The sequence below is a fragment of the Urocitellus parryii genome, chromosome 5 (assembly GCF_045843805.1).
Source record: "Urocitellus parryii isolate mUroPar1 chromosome 5, mUroPar1.hap1, whole genome shotgun sequence".
In the NCBI taxonomy this organism is placed as follows: Eukaryota; Metazoa; Chordata; class Mammalia; order Rodentia; family Sciuridae; genus Urocitellus; species Urocitellus parryii.
The window spans coordinates 67,685,867-67,702,883 of NC_135535.1; the positions used below are offsets into that span (position 1 = coordinate 67,685,867).

General features: G+C 35.8%; 1 protein-coding gene across 1 annotated transcript; it reads left to right on the forward strand.

The window, feature by feature from the left end:
* The first annotated feature begins 14,931 nt into the window (after positions 1-14,931).
* Positions 14,932-16,472, forward strand: LOC144254902 (microtubule-associated protein RP/EB family member 1). The gene is made up of 2 exons (XM_077798742.1): positions 14,932-15,114; positions 15,267-16,472. The coding sequence occupies exons 1-2, from the start codon at positions 14,996-14,998 to the stop codon at positions 15,952-15,954; spliced, it is 807 nt and encodes a 268-aa protein (XP_077654868.1). The 5' UTR covers positions 14,932-14,995; the 3' UTR covers positions 15,955-16,472.
* The last annotated feature ends 545 nt before the right edge of the window (positions 16,473-17,017 follow it).

Genomic DNA, 17,017 nt, shown 5'->3' on the forward strand with positions numbered 1-17,017 from the left:
TGGTGGAACTTTAAGAGTTGGGGCTTAATGTAAGATGATTGTATCATGAGGGCACCACCCCAGAAGGGATTTGTATCCATCTCAAGGGATATAAGATAATGACTAAGTGATATTTTTCCAGTTCATAAGAATTATCTATCCTTAAATTTAGAAGAAACACAAATCCCAAACAGGATAAATAAAAGTAAACAAACAAGGTTAATGAAATTTCAAAATGCCAAATATGAAGAGAAGTGTATAAGAGTAACTAAAGATTGATCATTAACCAAAAAAAAAAAATCATTTGCCACAACATGCAACTAAATCAGTCAGAGTCACTCTAGGTTAATTGGGCTAGCACTAAATAACCACACAGAGACAGAGAAAATACCTTTTTCTTGGGGTTCAGTGATAGCTCCTCTGTCCAAGTTCCCACAAGGGAGGCAAGAGAGACAGGCAAAAGAGAGAAAGCATACCCCAAACCCTGTTTATTGGGGGTAAAACACTCGAGAAAGTTCCACCCAAATGAGGCAAGGGATTGGGTTTCAGGGGGTTATAGACCTGTCTCATTGGGTGATGCCCAGTCCCAGAGCTGTAACTCCTTGCCTATTGTAGAAGAGGTCTACCTGCTTTCACGGTACGAGTGGAAGCCAGATCCACACCTTCATTGCTCAAGGCTAAGGGTACCTGCTCAGCTCACACATGCTCAGCTCCTGTTTATGGTGGCCCCCAACATATCCCCCTTTCTTAATTTCTAAATGCAATTGAGGGATTATAACTTCCAGTCACTGGATTCTTGGTCTGAGGATGTCATGATCTATTATTATAATATAAAAAGAATTAGTAGAAAACATATCATTTCAATAATGTAGCATGCAGAATGTTTCAACATATTTTTAGGATTAAAGCCTAAAAATTAACTCTAAAATTTTAATCTTTTCCCAATTTTATGGGGAAGCATTGTATCTGACCATAGTAACAGAGACATATTTATAATTAGCATGGCATTCAAGCCTTTCCTTAAGCCATAGAGCAAAGAGCTCATTTGCATTATTTATTACAGCAGCTTCTAGAGCATTCAACTTAGTTTCAATTCTTCCATTAATATTCATCTTATTATGAAGAATCTTGGAAGTAACTGAAGCCAAATTATTAAGAAAATTCACACGTTGTAATTTTGAGACATAGCCACAAAGGCTGTAATTGTAGAAACAATGAATAACATTAAAGTAGTCACTTCAAGGATCATGAGATCAAGAGCTTTCCTAGGTCTGGTTAATTGGTGTGCACCTGTTTCAAAGCCTTAACGTGAACTTCAGCATTCCACAGTTATCAAATATTAGCTGGCAATAGGACAAAGGAAGATTGATGAAGGATCAATGTCCTTTTCCTCTATTATAACTAGTAGCATTTTTATAGGCTACAGGATATTTATCATCCTTTCTCTTAATTCTCACATTTAGGGAGTCTCTTAAGTCTGTCAGTACTGCAAAATTCTGGGAGCAAAAGTTAAATGAAAAACATCCTTCTGGATGCCATCTCACTGAGGGCTAAAGCCTCTAGGAGTCAAGGCATCCTCATGTAATTGTCTTTGTCAATTCTAGGAGACCAGTCTAAAATATATCCACTATTTCTAAATACCTTATGTTATACTGGTGCTATGAGGAGCCTCTTCAGAAAACACTCTCTGAACTGAAATCAAAGAGAGCTTTATTTACCTGGCCAAGGACTGTCACCCACCCATAGAGACTGAAGCTGTGTGGGAGAGAACAGCAATTTCTGGGCCTATGTCTTGAGAATTTAAGGACAAAACCCACAGCTCAGGGATTTTTGCTGGTGTCATGCGAGTAAGCCAATAGTTAGCTAGCTGGACCTGTGAGCCCCAAGCAGACTGGAATTTTAAGACTTTTAATATCACAATTCAAGAAAAAATTTCGAAACATTTTGTATGATTTAGTATTTGCATATAGGGTCCTGTTTCCCCCTTTCTTTCTTTATTGAATAAAAGCTTGGCATAAGCCATAGTGTCATTAGTTTTAAGTTATAGACAACAGAATAGTACAAGTATTCAACAACAAGAAAAAATTTATCATCTTTAGTTGGTCATGAAACTCAACAAAGGTCAACTACTAGCTATGTTAAGTCCAACATTAATGAGTTGGAAAGGGACAATGGTAAATAGAAACTTAAATTTTATCAAATATTTTATTTGATTTTGATTTTAACAGAAATACAAAATTTTAGGGGTTCTGTGTTTGGGATTGGGGTCTCTGATAAACTTCGTGATTGTGGCATCCTTGGTGGCTAGAAAGTTTCTGTGTGAAGACACAGAATGCCTGGCTGCTGGGAAACTTCTGTGTAAAGACATGGGATGCCTGTCTGCTGTAGCGATGTCCTTCACAAGGAAGCTCTGTGTTAGAGTCTTGTCAGCTTCGACCCTCATCTCAGGCACACAGCTCCTGGGAATATAGGGACTCTCTTGTTAGAAAACCACAATGTTTCACTGAACCTAAATCTGTCCATGTAACAGTAACAGGAAGTTTCTAACATCCTTTATCGTGACGGTAGAATGTAACTGCAAAATAAGCAACCTTACTGATACTCTAAACAATAATGTAGTTGTGGCACTAATGACCTAATGTAACTTATTGGTATAAGTAAATGTGGCCACTTGGAGGAGCAACCACTTTCCTGCCTCTGCACCTTGTCTCTATTTCTCCGTTATTATTTTACCTTAACCAAAATGAAGAGTATAACAAGTTGTATATGAAAATTTGTATTTTGAAATTAGCTGTAGATGAACTTTAAATGATTATCTTAATTTGGAATGAAGCCAAGAGACAGAGTTTTTAACTTAGGAGTGGTGGCCTTTACTAGGGGCATGAGGAATATGTATAGACATCTTTCCAGAATAGAAAATATACATGTTTATTAAGCATAGGAAAGATATTGTTTTCTACCATTAACAAAAAATGAATAGGAAAATAATATCCCTTTATTTATCAATCTAAAAATGGTTATTATTGCTATCAAACTTAATGTTGACCCAAGTATGGGGAGTTAGTAACTCAAAAATTGATGGGTAAAAATAAGTCAGCAGTGTAGTTTAAGACAGTGATCTAATTTAGAATTTTATATAACATTGAGTTAGTAATGACATTTTGAAGGACTTACGTCAAAACAATCTTTACATATAAAGAAACAGTATGAACATCTTTAATAACTTTACTTAATGTAGCAAGATTAGCTCTAATAATTATGTATGATTTATGGCTTTACTAATTTTAAAAATGTCAATGTATGTTGTAGGGCATTACCTTGTTTTTACTTAAAGTAGATAATGAGCTAACACATTTAAGTTTTTTTATTGAGATAAACTATTGGCTGTTGAGTTGACTTGCTTATGGCTGGCTGACTAAATATTTTAGGAGTGACCATTTTTAGGGCTATTTCTCTCAGTGATAAACTGATGACAGGGGCTCAAAGTAAGAGTCTGTTTCAATGCTATAGAGACATTCAAATCTTTTTTATAACTTAAAAGAGGAATAACATCTTTACCCAGAGAGTTTGTTTTTTCTGGGGTCAAGACTAGGATTTTAGTCTTTTTTCTGTCTCTATTTTTTTTCTTTTTTTATTTGATCTCTATCTAAATTGTGGGGTAACACCTAAATTTGGTTAGGGTTGTGTTCATTTTCTGTAATTTCTTTGGAATGTCTGGGGCTGACTAGATGATAAACTCGGTCTTTGAAAATGGTGGCCCTCTGTAGATTTAAGGTGCTGTATTGTGTCCTTGAGTCTCTCCATGAAAACAGTAGGATTTTCCTGAAGGCCTATTATAATTATTATCTGTTGGATTTTAATCTGTTTTGGGGAATTGTCTGTGCTCCAGACAAACAATGAGGTTTGTCCCTATTCTGTGTTATTGGAATATGGTTAAGATAAATCTTTTTAAAATTGTTTGTAGAGTGGTCTTCTATTTTAAAGTTTAGCTAAGTGATAGCATAATCTCTCTTGAGGTGAGGTCAGACATCTGGCATAGTTTTGAAATATTACAATACATGTATTTGGACCCTTTGAAAATCCCTCTGAGTTTGTTCTGGTTTGTATTAAATTTGACAGGTTACTTTTGTTTAAGGCCTTCTCTCATGATAGTGACTGAGGCCATAACTAACAACACATGAAGATGAGAACTTTCCTTTGATCATCTGTGATTTAAAAATAAATAAATAAATAAACAAATTAAGAGAACCTTTAATCCCTTTCTGAAAGAAGGTCTCAAAATATGTCTATATCTCATAATATTACCCTTTAAATGGGTCAGTATCTCTCAATTGTCTTTAAAAAAATATGATCAAGCCTACTTCCCAATGTAGGGAGCAACATATAAGTTTTACAATGTATCTTATGGATAATAGGTCCAGTCAGAGAACCCTACATGATACAAATGAATTCCCAATAAAAATTGTAACTTCTATTGCTCAAAATTAACATGTGGATAACACCAGTTTTAATAAAATGTACTCTTAAATTCCATAGATATTTTAGAAACTTATATATTTAACAAACAGATAGAAGTAACATGTAAGTATTAGCAGTAATTATCATAATTATTGATGTTTTCAAATCAATCAAATGTAGTCTTTAAAGAGAAGTGTAAAAAATGGGACTCAAGGAACTATTTGAAGACATTTATTGTTTAATGAAGGATGTATGAATTTTAATTCACTAAAAATTAGTCCTTGCTTAAACAGTAAGAATCACTAGGCATAAACTTAATGTTTAAATAATTTTTTGTCTTGTCAAAATATGGGTAAAAATCTTGATTTATATCAACATAATAATATCAGAGAAAAGCCTGAAATATCCTAGAATTGATCACTCTATAGATCTATAGTCAGTCTAGTCATACATAAATCTGCTTCTCAATTACTTTAAATGTTTATATCACTGTCTAGATAATCATATAAAGATTTCTTTATTTAGGAAAATTTTCCCATCATTAAAACCTTGAATATATATAAAGACCTTTTCTTTTACCCAGATATGATTTCTTTCTTCCTCTTAGGACTCTTACAATTTCTTATCCTCTCTGCAAAAGCATTTCTTTTTCTCTCCTTTGAGGATTCTTCCTTGATTACATTTTGGAATAATTTCTGTAAGTCTTAGAATCTAGACAAATTGTTATATTTTAATAAAAAGAGATACTTCAAATGAAATGCAGCCAAAGCCTTTTGGATATCTCTGTTTACAGAATTATATCTATCATTTTATAAAAGCCTAAACAATAATTTAAGAATTAGAGATTACTTAATGGTTATATCTTAACTTTATAATTTAATAAGTATATTTGAAATAACTATTTTATAATAAATTACATTTATCTTAATATCTCTAACTATAAAAAGCAGAGCATCAGACAAATGCATGTATAAAAAATATAAATTAGGTGTTTTCTGTTGAGGGAAAACAATTAGAAGCAAATAGACATATATTAATTATCCTGTAAATTAAAGATTACAGATTTCTTAAGTAATGGGAAAAGTATGTATTAACAATAAAGATATAGCTTAATATTATATAATGATTTAACTTGAAATAAATCTTATTAAACCATGTGGTCCTTAAAAGAATTTGGATCCATTTTAATTTACTTTTGACTAGGAGCACACGCTTATATCTATGTGATGTTATCCTTCTGTGTATATATATATACATATATATATACATACATACTAATAAAATATATATATATATTTTATTATTTTAATATATTTTAATATATATATATATTTTATTAGTTGCTCAATCTGCATATAATTATTTATTTATTGTATTTACATAGTAGGAATGAAAAGAATAAGGATTTTTGGTCATGAAAACACTGTGTATTTAAACACTTTAGATGTCAGCTTTTGTTTTTACAACAGTCAAATTTATCTAATTATATAATTTCTTTTCTAAAAAGAAAGTTAAATTATGAAGAAGTGCAGGCATACCATCTCTTATCACTGTAACATTATTTAGCAACACAACCATTGAGAAGAGGGTTCCTAAAGGAATGCTGGAGGGATACAAAATCAGGTTATTTAGCTTTCAGAACAAGTCAGGCTGAGGGCTACAATGGAGGAGTTTGCCAAATTAGATTTTACCTGAAAAGAAATATTTTTTTGTGGATGGGAACATATTAAAAAACATGAAGAAAATTTTTCTGACAGCTGGGTGCAGGTTCAATAATTCTGGTTGCCAGCCTGTGTGAGACAGAAAGAACAGGTTAGTAGCTGGGAGGCAGGGCCAGAAGCCCCACTTGAGAGGTGGTAGGAAGGACCAAAGGGAAGCCCACAGAAGCGTGAGAGGCAGAATTTATCCGCCATGTTTTTCTGGCTACATGGCTGATTTTCTTCATGGATCCAGAACATAATCCAAAGTTTTGCTTGAGATCCTGTGCATGCGTCGCCAGTCCTAAGCATTTTACATGTCCAACTATTAGCAGTTCTGGTTGAACCCAGCTGGTTGCCCAGCAACATGTGTCTGTGGCTTTGTACCATCCATCCCGTGCTTATGTGAGCAGTTGTCACGGTTATGCCAAAGTAGCCTGGAGTCCCAAGCATTTGCACTGTAGCTTATCAAAGGACCCTTTGGGTGGCTGCACCCTGCCTGTCCCTGTCCCGCTGTCCTGCCCACCTAGCAAAAGTCTCTGGCGAAGGCTTGTGTGTCTGCGTTTCTACTCCAGAGCTCTCTGAAGCCAGATTTAAAGATAGGTATTTAGTGTAGTTAGGTAAATCGGGTCTAATGTCGAGTGAGATGAAGATGAAATGGAGGCCATTATTGAGAATGGAATCCAGGAAACCAGAGTAGAACTTGGGGGAATTGAAAATGTCCCCAAGGCCCTGAGCCCATCCCAAGGAAATGTTAATGAAGCAGCTCTCAGCAAACAAGGAGATGCTAATCCAAAAGCCCTTCCTGCCCAGATTACTCCTTCAACCCACCTGTCCCCCACCCTTTGGGCCTTCCCACCTACATTCCATCACTGCAAGATAAGGAGAACAAAGGACAGGAATTTGGGAAAGCTGAAAGTAGACCTTAGCTATAAAAGAGGGCAGACCTCCCCCTTCCACAGATTCCTCCTTTTGAGTCCCCTTCTTCCTCTGGGGAGAAGTCTTTTCTACTGTCCTTTAATAAAGCTTCTACTTTCCACTCTAAACTTGCCTCAGCATGCTTCTCTGGTGTTATACTTCAGCATTCGGGGAAACAAGGACTCGTCACAGGTGAACAGCGGTAACATCTCCATTACCAACCACATCCAGTGGCCATTTCACTAGTCCCTCAGCAGCAGTGGAGTGGCAGTTTAGAATTGCCTGGGGGAAGCACTCTCAGCTCCGCAAACTGTTATGCACTCCCAGACCTTCCCCAGACTTCCATATCTTGTCTGATCTGTTTGTGAATCCGGGCTTGGAATCCCTGGGAGGTAGCATCATGTGGGCATTCCAGGGAGCACTCATCATGGTTACTGGAATTAGCCACCACTGATTGCTGCAGTCTGTCTGGGCACAAAATAACAGAGCCACCACAAAGCCTTGTAGGTTCAAACAGCAACTCTTTATTCCCGAACTCTCACCAGCACTCTACACACACTTCCCCGGAACACACTCCCTCCACAGGGCTCCCGCGAGAACTCAACAGGAACTCCAAAGTAGCAGGTGCCTGAGGCAGCAGGATCTGCCCTAATCCCGGAGCAGGGTCACCTTTCAACCATTCCCTCTAGCAAAATGCCAGGCGTCATTCCAACTAAGCTGTGGCTCTCAACAACTGATGCTGCATGTTGGGCTGACTTGGACTTCAGGTCACTGCCCTGCCTGCATTGGCCTGGCAGGGATAGGGCTGGAACTTAGGGAGAAGGCACTTCCTGGCCATACCCCAGGGATGCATGCCCCAGCATGAGCCTCCGGAAGTGTCTTAGCCATTGCACAGCTTCCCAGAGTGCAGTTGTGGGCAGTAGGCGCCTACTCCACCGTCACCACAGGGCATGCTGTGCCTGACTTCCACCACCCTGGGCAAGTGCTCCTGAGGGAGCCCAGCCAGAGCCCCGGATCCACGGATGGGGGCTGCAGCCATATCTGGCTCCCTGCGAGCCACCATGGTCACACCAGCGTCTTGTTGTTCCCCACTCCGCAAGCCCTGGGCCCACAGAGGTTCAGACAGCTACAGCTATGTTTCTGAGCAGCCAGCACTCTCAAAGCAGTGGCACGAAGCAGTTGTGCTCCTGTCTTTTGTACTTCCCCTTCACAGCACGTGTGCTCCTGTGAGCATCTCAAAAATCTTTTAACTCAAAATTGGGTTCCAGCAGCAGACTCCAGCGTTATTACCAGATCTTCAGGCAGTCTGCATTTGGTCAGACTAGGATACATAAGAAGCAGAACTAGCTGGGGTGAACAGCACCATAGGGAACAGCCACCCAAGCCCTGCACCTGCCCCAGAGCAGCAGTTGAGTTACAGCTACTCCTGATCCCGACAGGACAAGAATGCAGTGAAGAGATGCAATACAAATTATTTGAGTATTTTTTAAAAATCAGAAAAATAAAATTTACTTCTCTAGAAGTAAAGAATCCCCCATATCAAAACCCACCACGCACAAAAAAATCTTTCCTTTTACCTCTCACTATCCAAACACTGATTCCTGGCACACAAATTCAAAAAATCTTCATCTTAACATTTTAAAATACAAAAAAAAAAAAAAAAATCCACAAAAGCATGCTTTTCCCTTGAGAAAGGACTAAATTTATCAACACATATTTTATTAATCACTTTAATAATCTCAGTGGGATCTCCAATTATCTAATTTCCTATTCTCAACACCTAATTATGATCTTCAGAATTGCAAAATAAAATTTTTCTTTCTCTAAAAATAAAAAAATTCCCCATATGTTATGAGTTTAACGTCACTTTCTTCTGTCTAACTCACTTTCATAAACCAATTTACAATACTCTGAAAACCTAAGCAACACTTAACTACTAGAGAGAAAACTAAACCCACTGAATTTTTGAAATTCACCCTGTAATGTCCTGGTCCCTGTTCAGGTGCCATCTGCTGCAACATGCAACTAAATCAGTCAGGGTCATTCTAAGGTGAATTGGGCTAGCACTAAATAACCACACAGAGACAGAAAATGTCTTGGGGCTTGGTGATGGCTCCTCTGCCCCAGCTCCCTCAAGGGGGTAAAGGGAGAGCAAGCCTGAAACCCTATTTATTGGGGGGAAAGACACTTGAGAAAGTTTCACCCAAATGAGGCAAGGGATTGAGTTTCTGGGGGTGTATCCTAGTCCCATTGAGTGATGCCCACTCCCAGAGATGTAATTCTTTGCCAAGTGAAGGTGAGGTCCACCTCCTTTGGCGCTGGGAGCAGAAGCCAGTTCCACACCTTCATTGCTCAAGGCTAAGGGTATGTGCTTAGCTCCTACATGCTCAGCTCCTGTTCTTGGAAGCCCCCAACAATAATTATACCAAAATAAATATTTTCAGTAGAAAAAATTGAAATAAAAATGGCTGGGTTCTGGCCAGCCAAGGATAATGATTGTTACTTAAGACCAAATTTCTCCACACATACTCCAGATGTAACATTGGAAGAAAATAAGAAAGAAAGGAGGGAGACAGTACTGTTTTTCGATTATGATTACTCTAATTAGGAAAATAAGCATCTAATATAAACACAGTTATCTATTTCTCATTACTCTAGGAAGAAAGCAGAAAACAAAAACAAAAACATTTCAACCTTTGAAAATCTTCCCCTTCAAATAGGCAGGAGAAACTATAACACAATACTTCAAACTGAATTAAATATCCTCAAATGACCATTTTTGAATATTAAAAAAAAGCAACTTTAATGTGAAATTCTAAAACTTTAGAAATGAACAAAACATTTCTAAATAAACAAGGAGAGAAATGAATTACAGTAGATGGGGTAGAGAGAGAAGATGGGAGGGGAGGGGAGGGGAGGGGAATAGTAGAGGATAGGAAAGGTAGCAGAATACAACAGTTACTAATAGGGCATTATGTAAAATTGTGGATGTGTGATTCTGCAATCTGCATTTGGGGTAAAAATTGGGAGTTCATAACCCACTTCAATCTAATGTATGAAATATGATATGTCAAGAGCTTTGTAATGTTGTGAACAAACAATAAAAAAAACTAAATGTTATTTCTAATTTTATTACATTGAGGTTAAAAAGTGATTTTTGTAATAATTATATTACAAAAGGCAAGTAGGGTCTATTGAACTCAGAAAAGGAATATAAGAAAAAGGCAAAATGATCTCAAATGTAAAAATTAAATTACAAAATGCCTTGGTTTTCATAACTCCAAATAAAATTTAGTAGAAGGCAAGGCAAGAAAACAGTCAAGAAGAGTGAAATGAAATAAAGAAAAATATAACAATATTTATAAAATTATGAAATAGAATGAAGACAAAGAATGTTCAACATTCATACAAATTGAGTCTCTGAAAGAAAACAGAATAAAATTGAACACTTATTTAAAGGATGAGCAAAGAATACCTCATAGAAGGCTAGAAACTTGCATTTACACACTGAAAAAACCTGTAGAGTACCAATAATCAACTAATAACACAGTCAGACCCTCCACCAGGGGCAGGATTTCAAAAAACCTACAAAGGAAAGAGAAATAGACAGGCATCAGACTTCTCAACAACAATATATAAAGCAAAGGAAAAATGAGTAGAATGTTCAAAACCTGAAGGAAAAAAAATGTAAACAAAGATCTATAGCAACCAAGTTGTACTTCAAGTGCCAATGTTCAAAACATTTTGAACATGCAAAATCTCAGGGAGTATTGTTGTACACACCAGACTTTTGTGAGAAATTAACTAGGGATTTAGATTTATTCAAGCAAGGATGAATGATAAAACATCAGCAAAAAAACTGAGATGGTGAGCATTTAATATATTAAATTGTAAAACCAAGGATAAAGAGAGGACAAACACGAAAAAAATAATGCTTAGAAATTGAAGGAATGGGGGATTGGGGATATGGCTCAAGCGGTAGCGTGCTCGCCTGGCATGTGTGCGCCTGGGTTCGATCCTCAGCACCACATACAAACAAAGATGTTGTGTCCGCCGATAACAAAAAATAAATATTAAAATTCTCTCTCTCTCTCTCTCTCTCTCTCTCTCTCTCTCTCTCTCTCTCTCTCTTTCAAAAAAAAAGAAATTGAAGGAATGGGAAAAGAAAAGAGAATAGAATAATCTCATTGATAGTTACATAGGCAATAAATGAGTCAAAAATATTAAAAACTGAAAAGATAATAAAAAGTAATTTTTCAATGAAGAGAACAAAAAACATACTGCAGAAAATAGTGTATTTTTAAAAGACATGAGAATAATTTGTTGATAAGCTTTATTAATAAATGTGAGTGAGCTTAAATGATCTAAAGAAAAATATTTTAAAAAGTGGCTCATGAAGCAAGACCTAGTTTGTGCTGTATGTAAGGGATACACTAAAACAACATGATTCAAATGGCTAAAATAAAAGGCTGGGAAAATATATAACAAGCAAATGGGAAAAATAATAAGGCAGGATTGTGTTCCTTATTATAAAGTAGAATTTAAGCCAGAAAAAATAAATACTTTAAACTATACATTTGTATACTTTATAACATCTTATACAAGAAATAAAAAATTATACAACTGCCAAAAATTTTAAAGTACAAGTACAGAATATAAATATTACAAAAATCACTTTTTAACCTCAATGTAATAAAATTAGAAATAATAATTTTAAAAAATCTTTACTTTAGGAAATGTTAAAGACTTCTATTAACTCTAGGGTCACAAGAGACATAAAACCCAAATAACAGAATTTCAAAAAAGTAATTATAAGAAAAACATGACATTTGAGAACTAATGGTTCACATTTAAAGAAGTGATCAGAGAAATTTTCATAGCCTCAAATACTTGTATCAATAAAAATTGAAGAATAAAAATAAATCAATTAAATTCCTAGTTCCCAAAAGGCAGAACAATAAAGTAAAAGCAAATAAAGCATAAGAAATAGAGATAAAAGCAAAATCAGTGAAATAAAGATAGAATTTTAAATCTTTGGAGGTATATTGCATATTTGGGCATATAAGCTTTAAGTTAAAGATAGATTTCCTCAGTTTACAAAAGGAAATCTTCATTTTTAAAAATCTCTATAATTCCTATCATACTTAAGATGAAATGTTGGAAACTTCTATCATGGGTAAGGAATAAAAGTAATTCCACTCTTAGCACTGTTTTTCATTATGTTGAATTTCTACTTTGTGTATTAAGACAAGAAAAAATAAGTAGAAGTCATAGTGAAAAGGAAAAGAAAGCATGTTTGTCCTTCATTCAGGAAGAAGAAAAATATCCCAAAATAAGCCTGAAGTATAAGAAAATGCAGAAAACAAAAAGGGAAATATGGACAAATCTAAATAACTATTGGAAATATTCAAAAAACTTGAATGTAATAATAGGCAACATGACTGTGCACATACAAAATCCTAAAACAATTTACATAGAGCTATTTGAAGTAATAAGTGAGTTTAATAAGGTCACATAATGTATTATCTATGTACAAACACCAAGGATATTTCTATATACAAGCCACAAATAATTGAAAAATTAATTTTTTAAAAATATATTACATCATCAAATAACATGATATATTTATAGATAAATTTAACAAAAGACATACAAAATATCAACATTTATTTATAGAACACAGTGGGCAGATAATCTAAATAATGGAGAAAAATATAATGTTTAAGGATTAGAAGACTCAAAACTGTTAATACAATTTTTCTAAAATTACCCTATGGAATTAATATAATTCCACTCAAAATCTCTGCAGTATGTTTTGTTGTGATGGACAACTAATTCTAAATTTATATGAAAATAAAAGAACCTCGAATTTTTAGGGCAATCTGGAAAAGAAAGAAAGTTGAAGAACTTACAATATGGGATCAATGCAACAGAACAAAGAATTCAAGAATAAATCCTCACATACTTGTTCAATTTATTTTAACAAAGTTTTCAAACTAATTCATGGGGGAAAGGAAACTTTTTAAACAAATGGTATTAGAAGAACTTGATAAATGTATGGACAAAAATTAGCCTTGATCCAATCTTTACATCATATCAACAATAAAAATTAATTCAAGATGGGTCATAGAAATAAAGCAAATCGAAGCATTAAAACTTTAAAGAGTAACCTAAGAGAATGGCTTTCCAACATTGGGAAGGCAAATATTTCTTATAATAGAAAAGTTAGAACCAGAAATTTAAAAATTGAATCCACATCACCAGAATTAAAAATTTCTGCTCTTTGAAAGATACCTTTTAGAAAATGAAAAGGCAAATCACAAGCCAGTTGAAAATATTTGTAATATATTTATCAAATAAAAAGCTGTACTTAGAATATTCATAGAAGTCCTAAAATGACAACACAATTTCAAAATGTGGGCAGAAAATCTGAACAGACACGTCATAAAAGAAAATGTAGAGGTAATTAGAAAGCATATAAAAAATTCTCAAAATTAGTCATCAATAAAATGCAAATTAAAGTCAGTGAACTACCACTTCTTATCCATTTCGACATATTACTGGAAATAATATTTGGAAAACTGCTTGACAATTCCCTATAAATTTAAACATATACACACCCCATGATCCAGCAATTAATTCTATTTCTAAGTATTTACCCAAGAGAGATGAAAACACATGTCCACAAATGTTTACAGCAGTTTTATTCATACTAGTCAAAAGTGGAAGGGCTGGGTTGTGGCTCAATCAAAAGTGGAAGGGCTAGATTGTAGCTCAGTTAAAAGTGGAAGGGCTGGGTTGTGGCTCAGTGGTAGAGCGCTTGCATAGCACATGTGAGCACTGGGTTCAATTCGCAGCACTGCATAAAAATAAATAAAATAAAGGTCCATCAACAACTAATAAAAATATGGAAAAAAGTGGAGATAACCCAAATGTTTATCAACAAGAGAATAAATAATTGCAGTATACTCTTATGATGAAATACCAACAAACAATAAAAATGTATACACATTACCACATGAATGAATCTCAAAAACATTACAGATAAAGAAAGTCAGACACAAAAGAGAAATTATCACATTATGATATTTACATCAAATTTAAGAAAAATGGTTGTCTATAATAATTTTGGAGGAGTTAATTGGAAAGTAACAAAAAGAAATTTTCAGGGATGATGGAAATGTTCTTTATCTCAATTAGGATATTGTTTATATAACTACATACATGTTGTCAAAACTTACTGAGATTTGACTATTTTTCTGTATATTTCTGTGTATTTTATCTTAATATTAAAAAGAAGTGAAAAAATTTTAAAGAGAAAAAATAATAAATGTCAAATATAGTAAAGATCCAACAAGAATATAAGAAAATGTGATTTTTATATACAATTGGCTTTTATTCATCCATAAAAAGAATGTTATTATGCCATTTATAGAAATATGGCTGGAATTGTATAGTATTATGTTAGGTGAAATGAACCATACTCAGAAAGTCAAGGGTTGTTGGGCCCATAAGTTGAAAAGCAGCCTATTTTGCCTACGTAGGTACCCTCACACTGAACCCAGATATTGCAGTTGGCACACTAACCACACCAGGCCCCATCACCATTGTAACAGGGCCTCCCTTGTGTGCTAAGCATGTTCCTTTCCTGCTGTTTTTCTGCCATTGACCTTTTAACCTATTGGTCACCAATTGTAAGCATGTTGCTAGCTCATTGGGTTATGCAACTCTCAGATGAATCTGCCAGTAACAGGATATACATAAAAACTTGTGTGGGGATATAGCTCAGTTGGTAGAGTGTTTACAGCCTCACATGCATAAAGCCCTGGGTTCAATCCCCAGCACCACAACAAACAAAAAACTGCGTATGCGGGTTTGAACGAGACGAAGACGGAACCGGAGCCGGGCGCGGGCAGTGGACGCGGTTCCGCCGAGAGCCGAAGATGGCAGTGAACGTATACTCGACGTCAGTCACCAGTGATAACCTAAGTCGACATGACATGCTGGCCTGGATCAATGAGTCTCTGCAGTTGAATCTGACAAAGATTGAACAATTGTGCTCAGCCCTCTCTTTCCAGATTTTATTCATCATTTAAGATGACTCAAGTTTCACCTACTCCATGAAGCCTTGAACACTTTCAATTTAATAGTCATGTGTGTTTCCTGTATGTTAATATTAAAGCGTTGAGAGTTCTTAAACTTTGGTCTTCTGATAGGAGCTGCCTATTGTCAGTTTATGGACATGCTATTCCCGGGCTCTGTTGCTTTGAAGAAAGTGAAATTCCAAGCTAAGCTAGAACATGAGTATATCCAGAACTTCAAAATACTACAAGCAGGTTTTAAGAGGATGGGAGTTGACAAAATAATTCCTGTGGATAAATTAGTAAAAGGAAAATTTCAGGATAATTTTGAGTTCGTGCAGTGGTTCAAGAAGTTTTTTGATGCAAACTATGATGGAAAAGACTATGACCCTGTAGCTGCCAGACAAGGTCAAGAAACCGCGGTTGCTCCCTCTCTTGTTGCTCCAGCTCTTAATAAACCGAAGAAACCTCTCAGCTCGAGCAGTGCAGCCCCACAGAGACCCATTTCAACACAGAGAACTACTGCGGCTCCTAAGGCTGGCCCAGGGGTGGTGCGAAAGAATCCTGGTGTAGGCAATGGCGATGATGAAGCAGCCGAATTGATGCAGCAGGTCAACGTGTTGAAACTTACTGTTGAAGACTTGGAGAAGGAGAGAGATTTCTATTTTGGAAAGCTAAGGAACATTGAATTGATTTGCCAGGAGAACGAGGGGGAGAACGACCCTGTATTACAGAGGATTGTAGACATTCTCTATGCCACAGACGAAGGCTTTGTGATACCTGATGAAGGGGGCCCACAGGAGGAACAAGAAGAGTATTAACAGCCTGGACCAGCAAAGCAACATCCGAATTCTTCACTCCAAATCATGTGCTTAACTGTAAAATACTCCCTTTTATTATTCTTAGAGGATTCACTGGTTTCTTTTCATAAGCAAAAAGTACCTCTTTTTAAAAGTGCACTTTGCAGAAGTTTCACTCCTTTTCCAATAAGTTTGAGTTAGGAGCTTTTACCTTGTAGCAGAGCAGTATTAACATCTAGTTCGTTCACCTGGGGATCAAAGAGGCTGACTATGGGGCTCACGATGTGGAATGCTGGTCACACTGATTGCTGGAGAATGTGTTTTTATGTAATACACTGAGGTGGTGACTTCAGTAAAGACTGAATTGAGTTTTAACCTAATGTGAAGTCTTGGCAGAGAACGTTTTAATAAATAAATGCCTTAAGAGTATTTAAAATATGCTTCCATATTTCAAAATATAAAATGTAACATGACAAGAGATTTTATGTGTCTGACAAATTGTATCTGGGAAGGAAGGTCCAGACCTCAGAACATTTGGAACCTGCTATCACAGGCCTTGTGGGGTTGCTTGAATCCCTGCAGGCCTAGGCTTTGTCCCAAAAGGAAAGTTTAAGCAATTGCTCTGTAAAACCATTTTGTGTCATTGACCAGTTGCATCCCTGCTAAAAGCAAACAGCTTGGTTGCCTGGATGAATAGAAGGTAATTCAGCCCTGAAATGTTTGAGGTGAAGAGTGTTTCATTGAGTGTTTCTCTGATGATTTTTCCATTTATTCCTGAAATTTCTGATGATTTTTCCATTTATTCCTGAAATTTCTATGTGTTGAGGAAAATGAGGTGTGTCCAGTTTTTAATCTAATAACTACTATTGGAGAATTACCCACGTCCTTGGGATTTGGATGGGGGTTGTGTCCTGTTTTACTAAAGTTTACATTTAACATGTTTCTCTTCTCTGTCCCCTTGCCCCGTGGGGACTCCTCTTTGGCTCCTTAAGTTTGCTGCTTAGCATTGGAAGTACAGCAGGCAGATGATCATGCTGCAAGCTCTTGCTGGATCTCTAGCAAAGGGAGTGATCAGTGAAGGCCA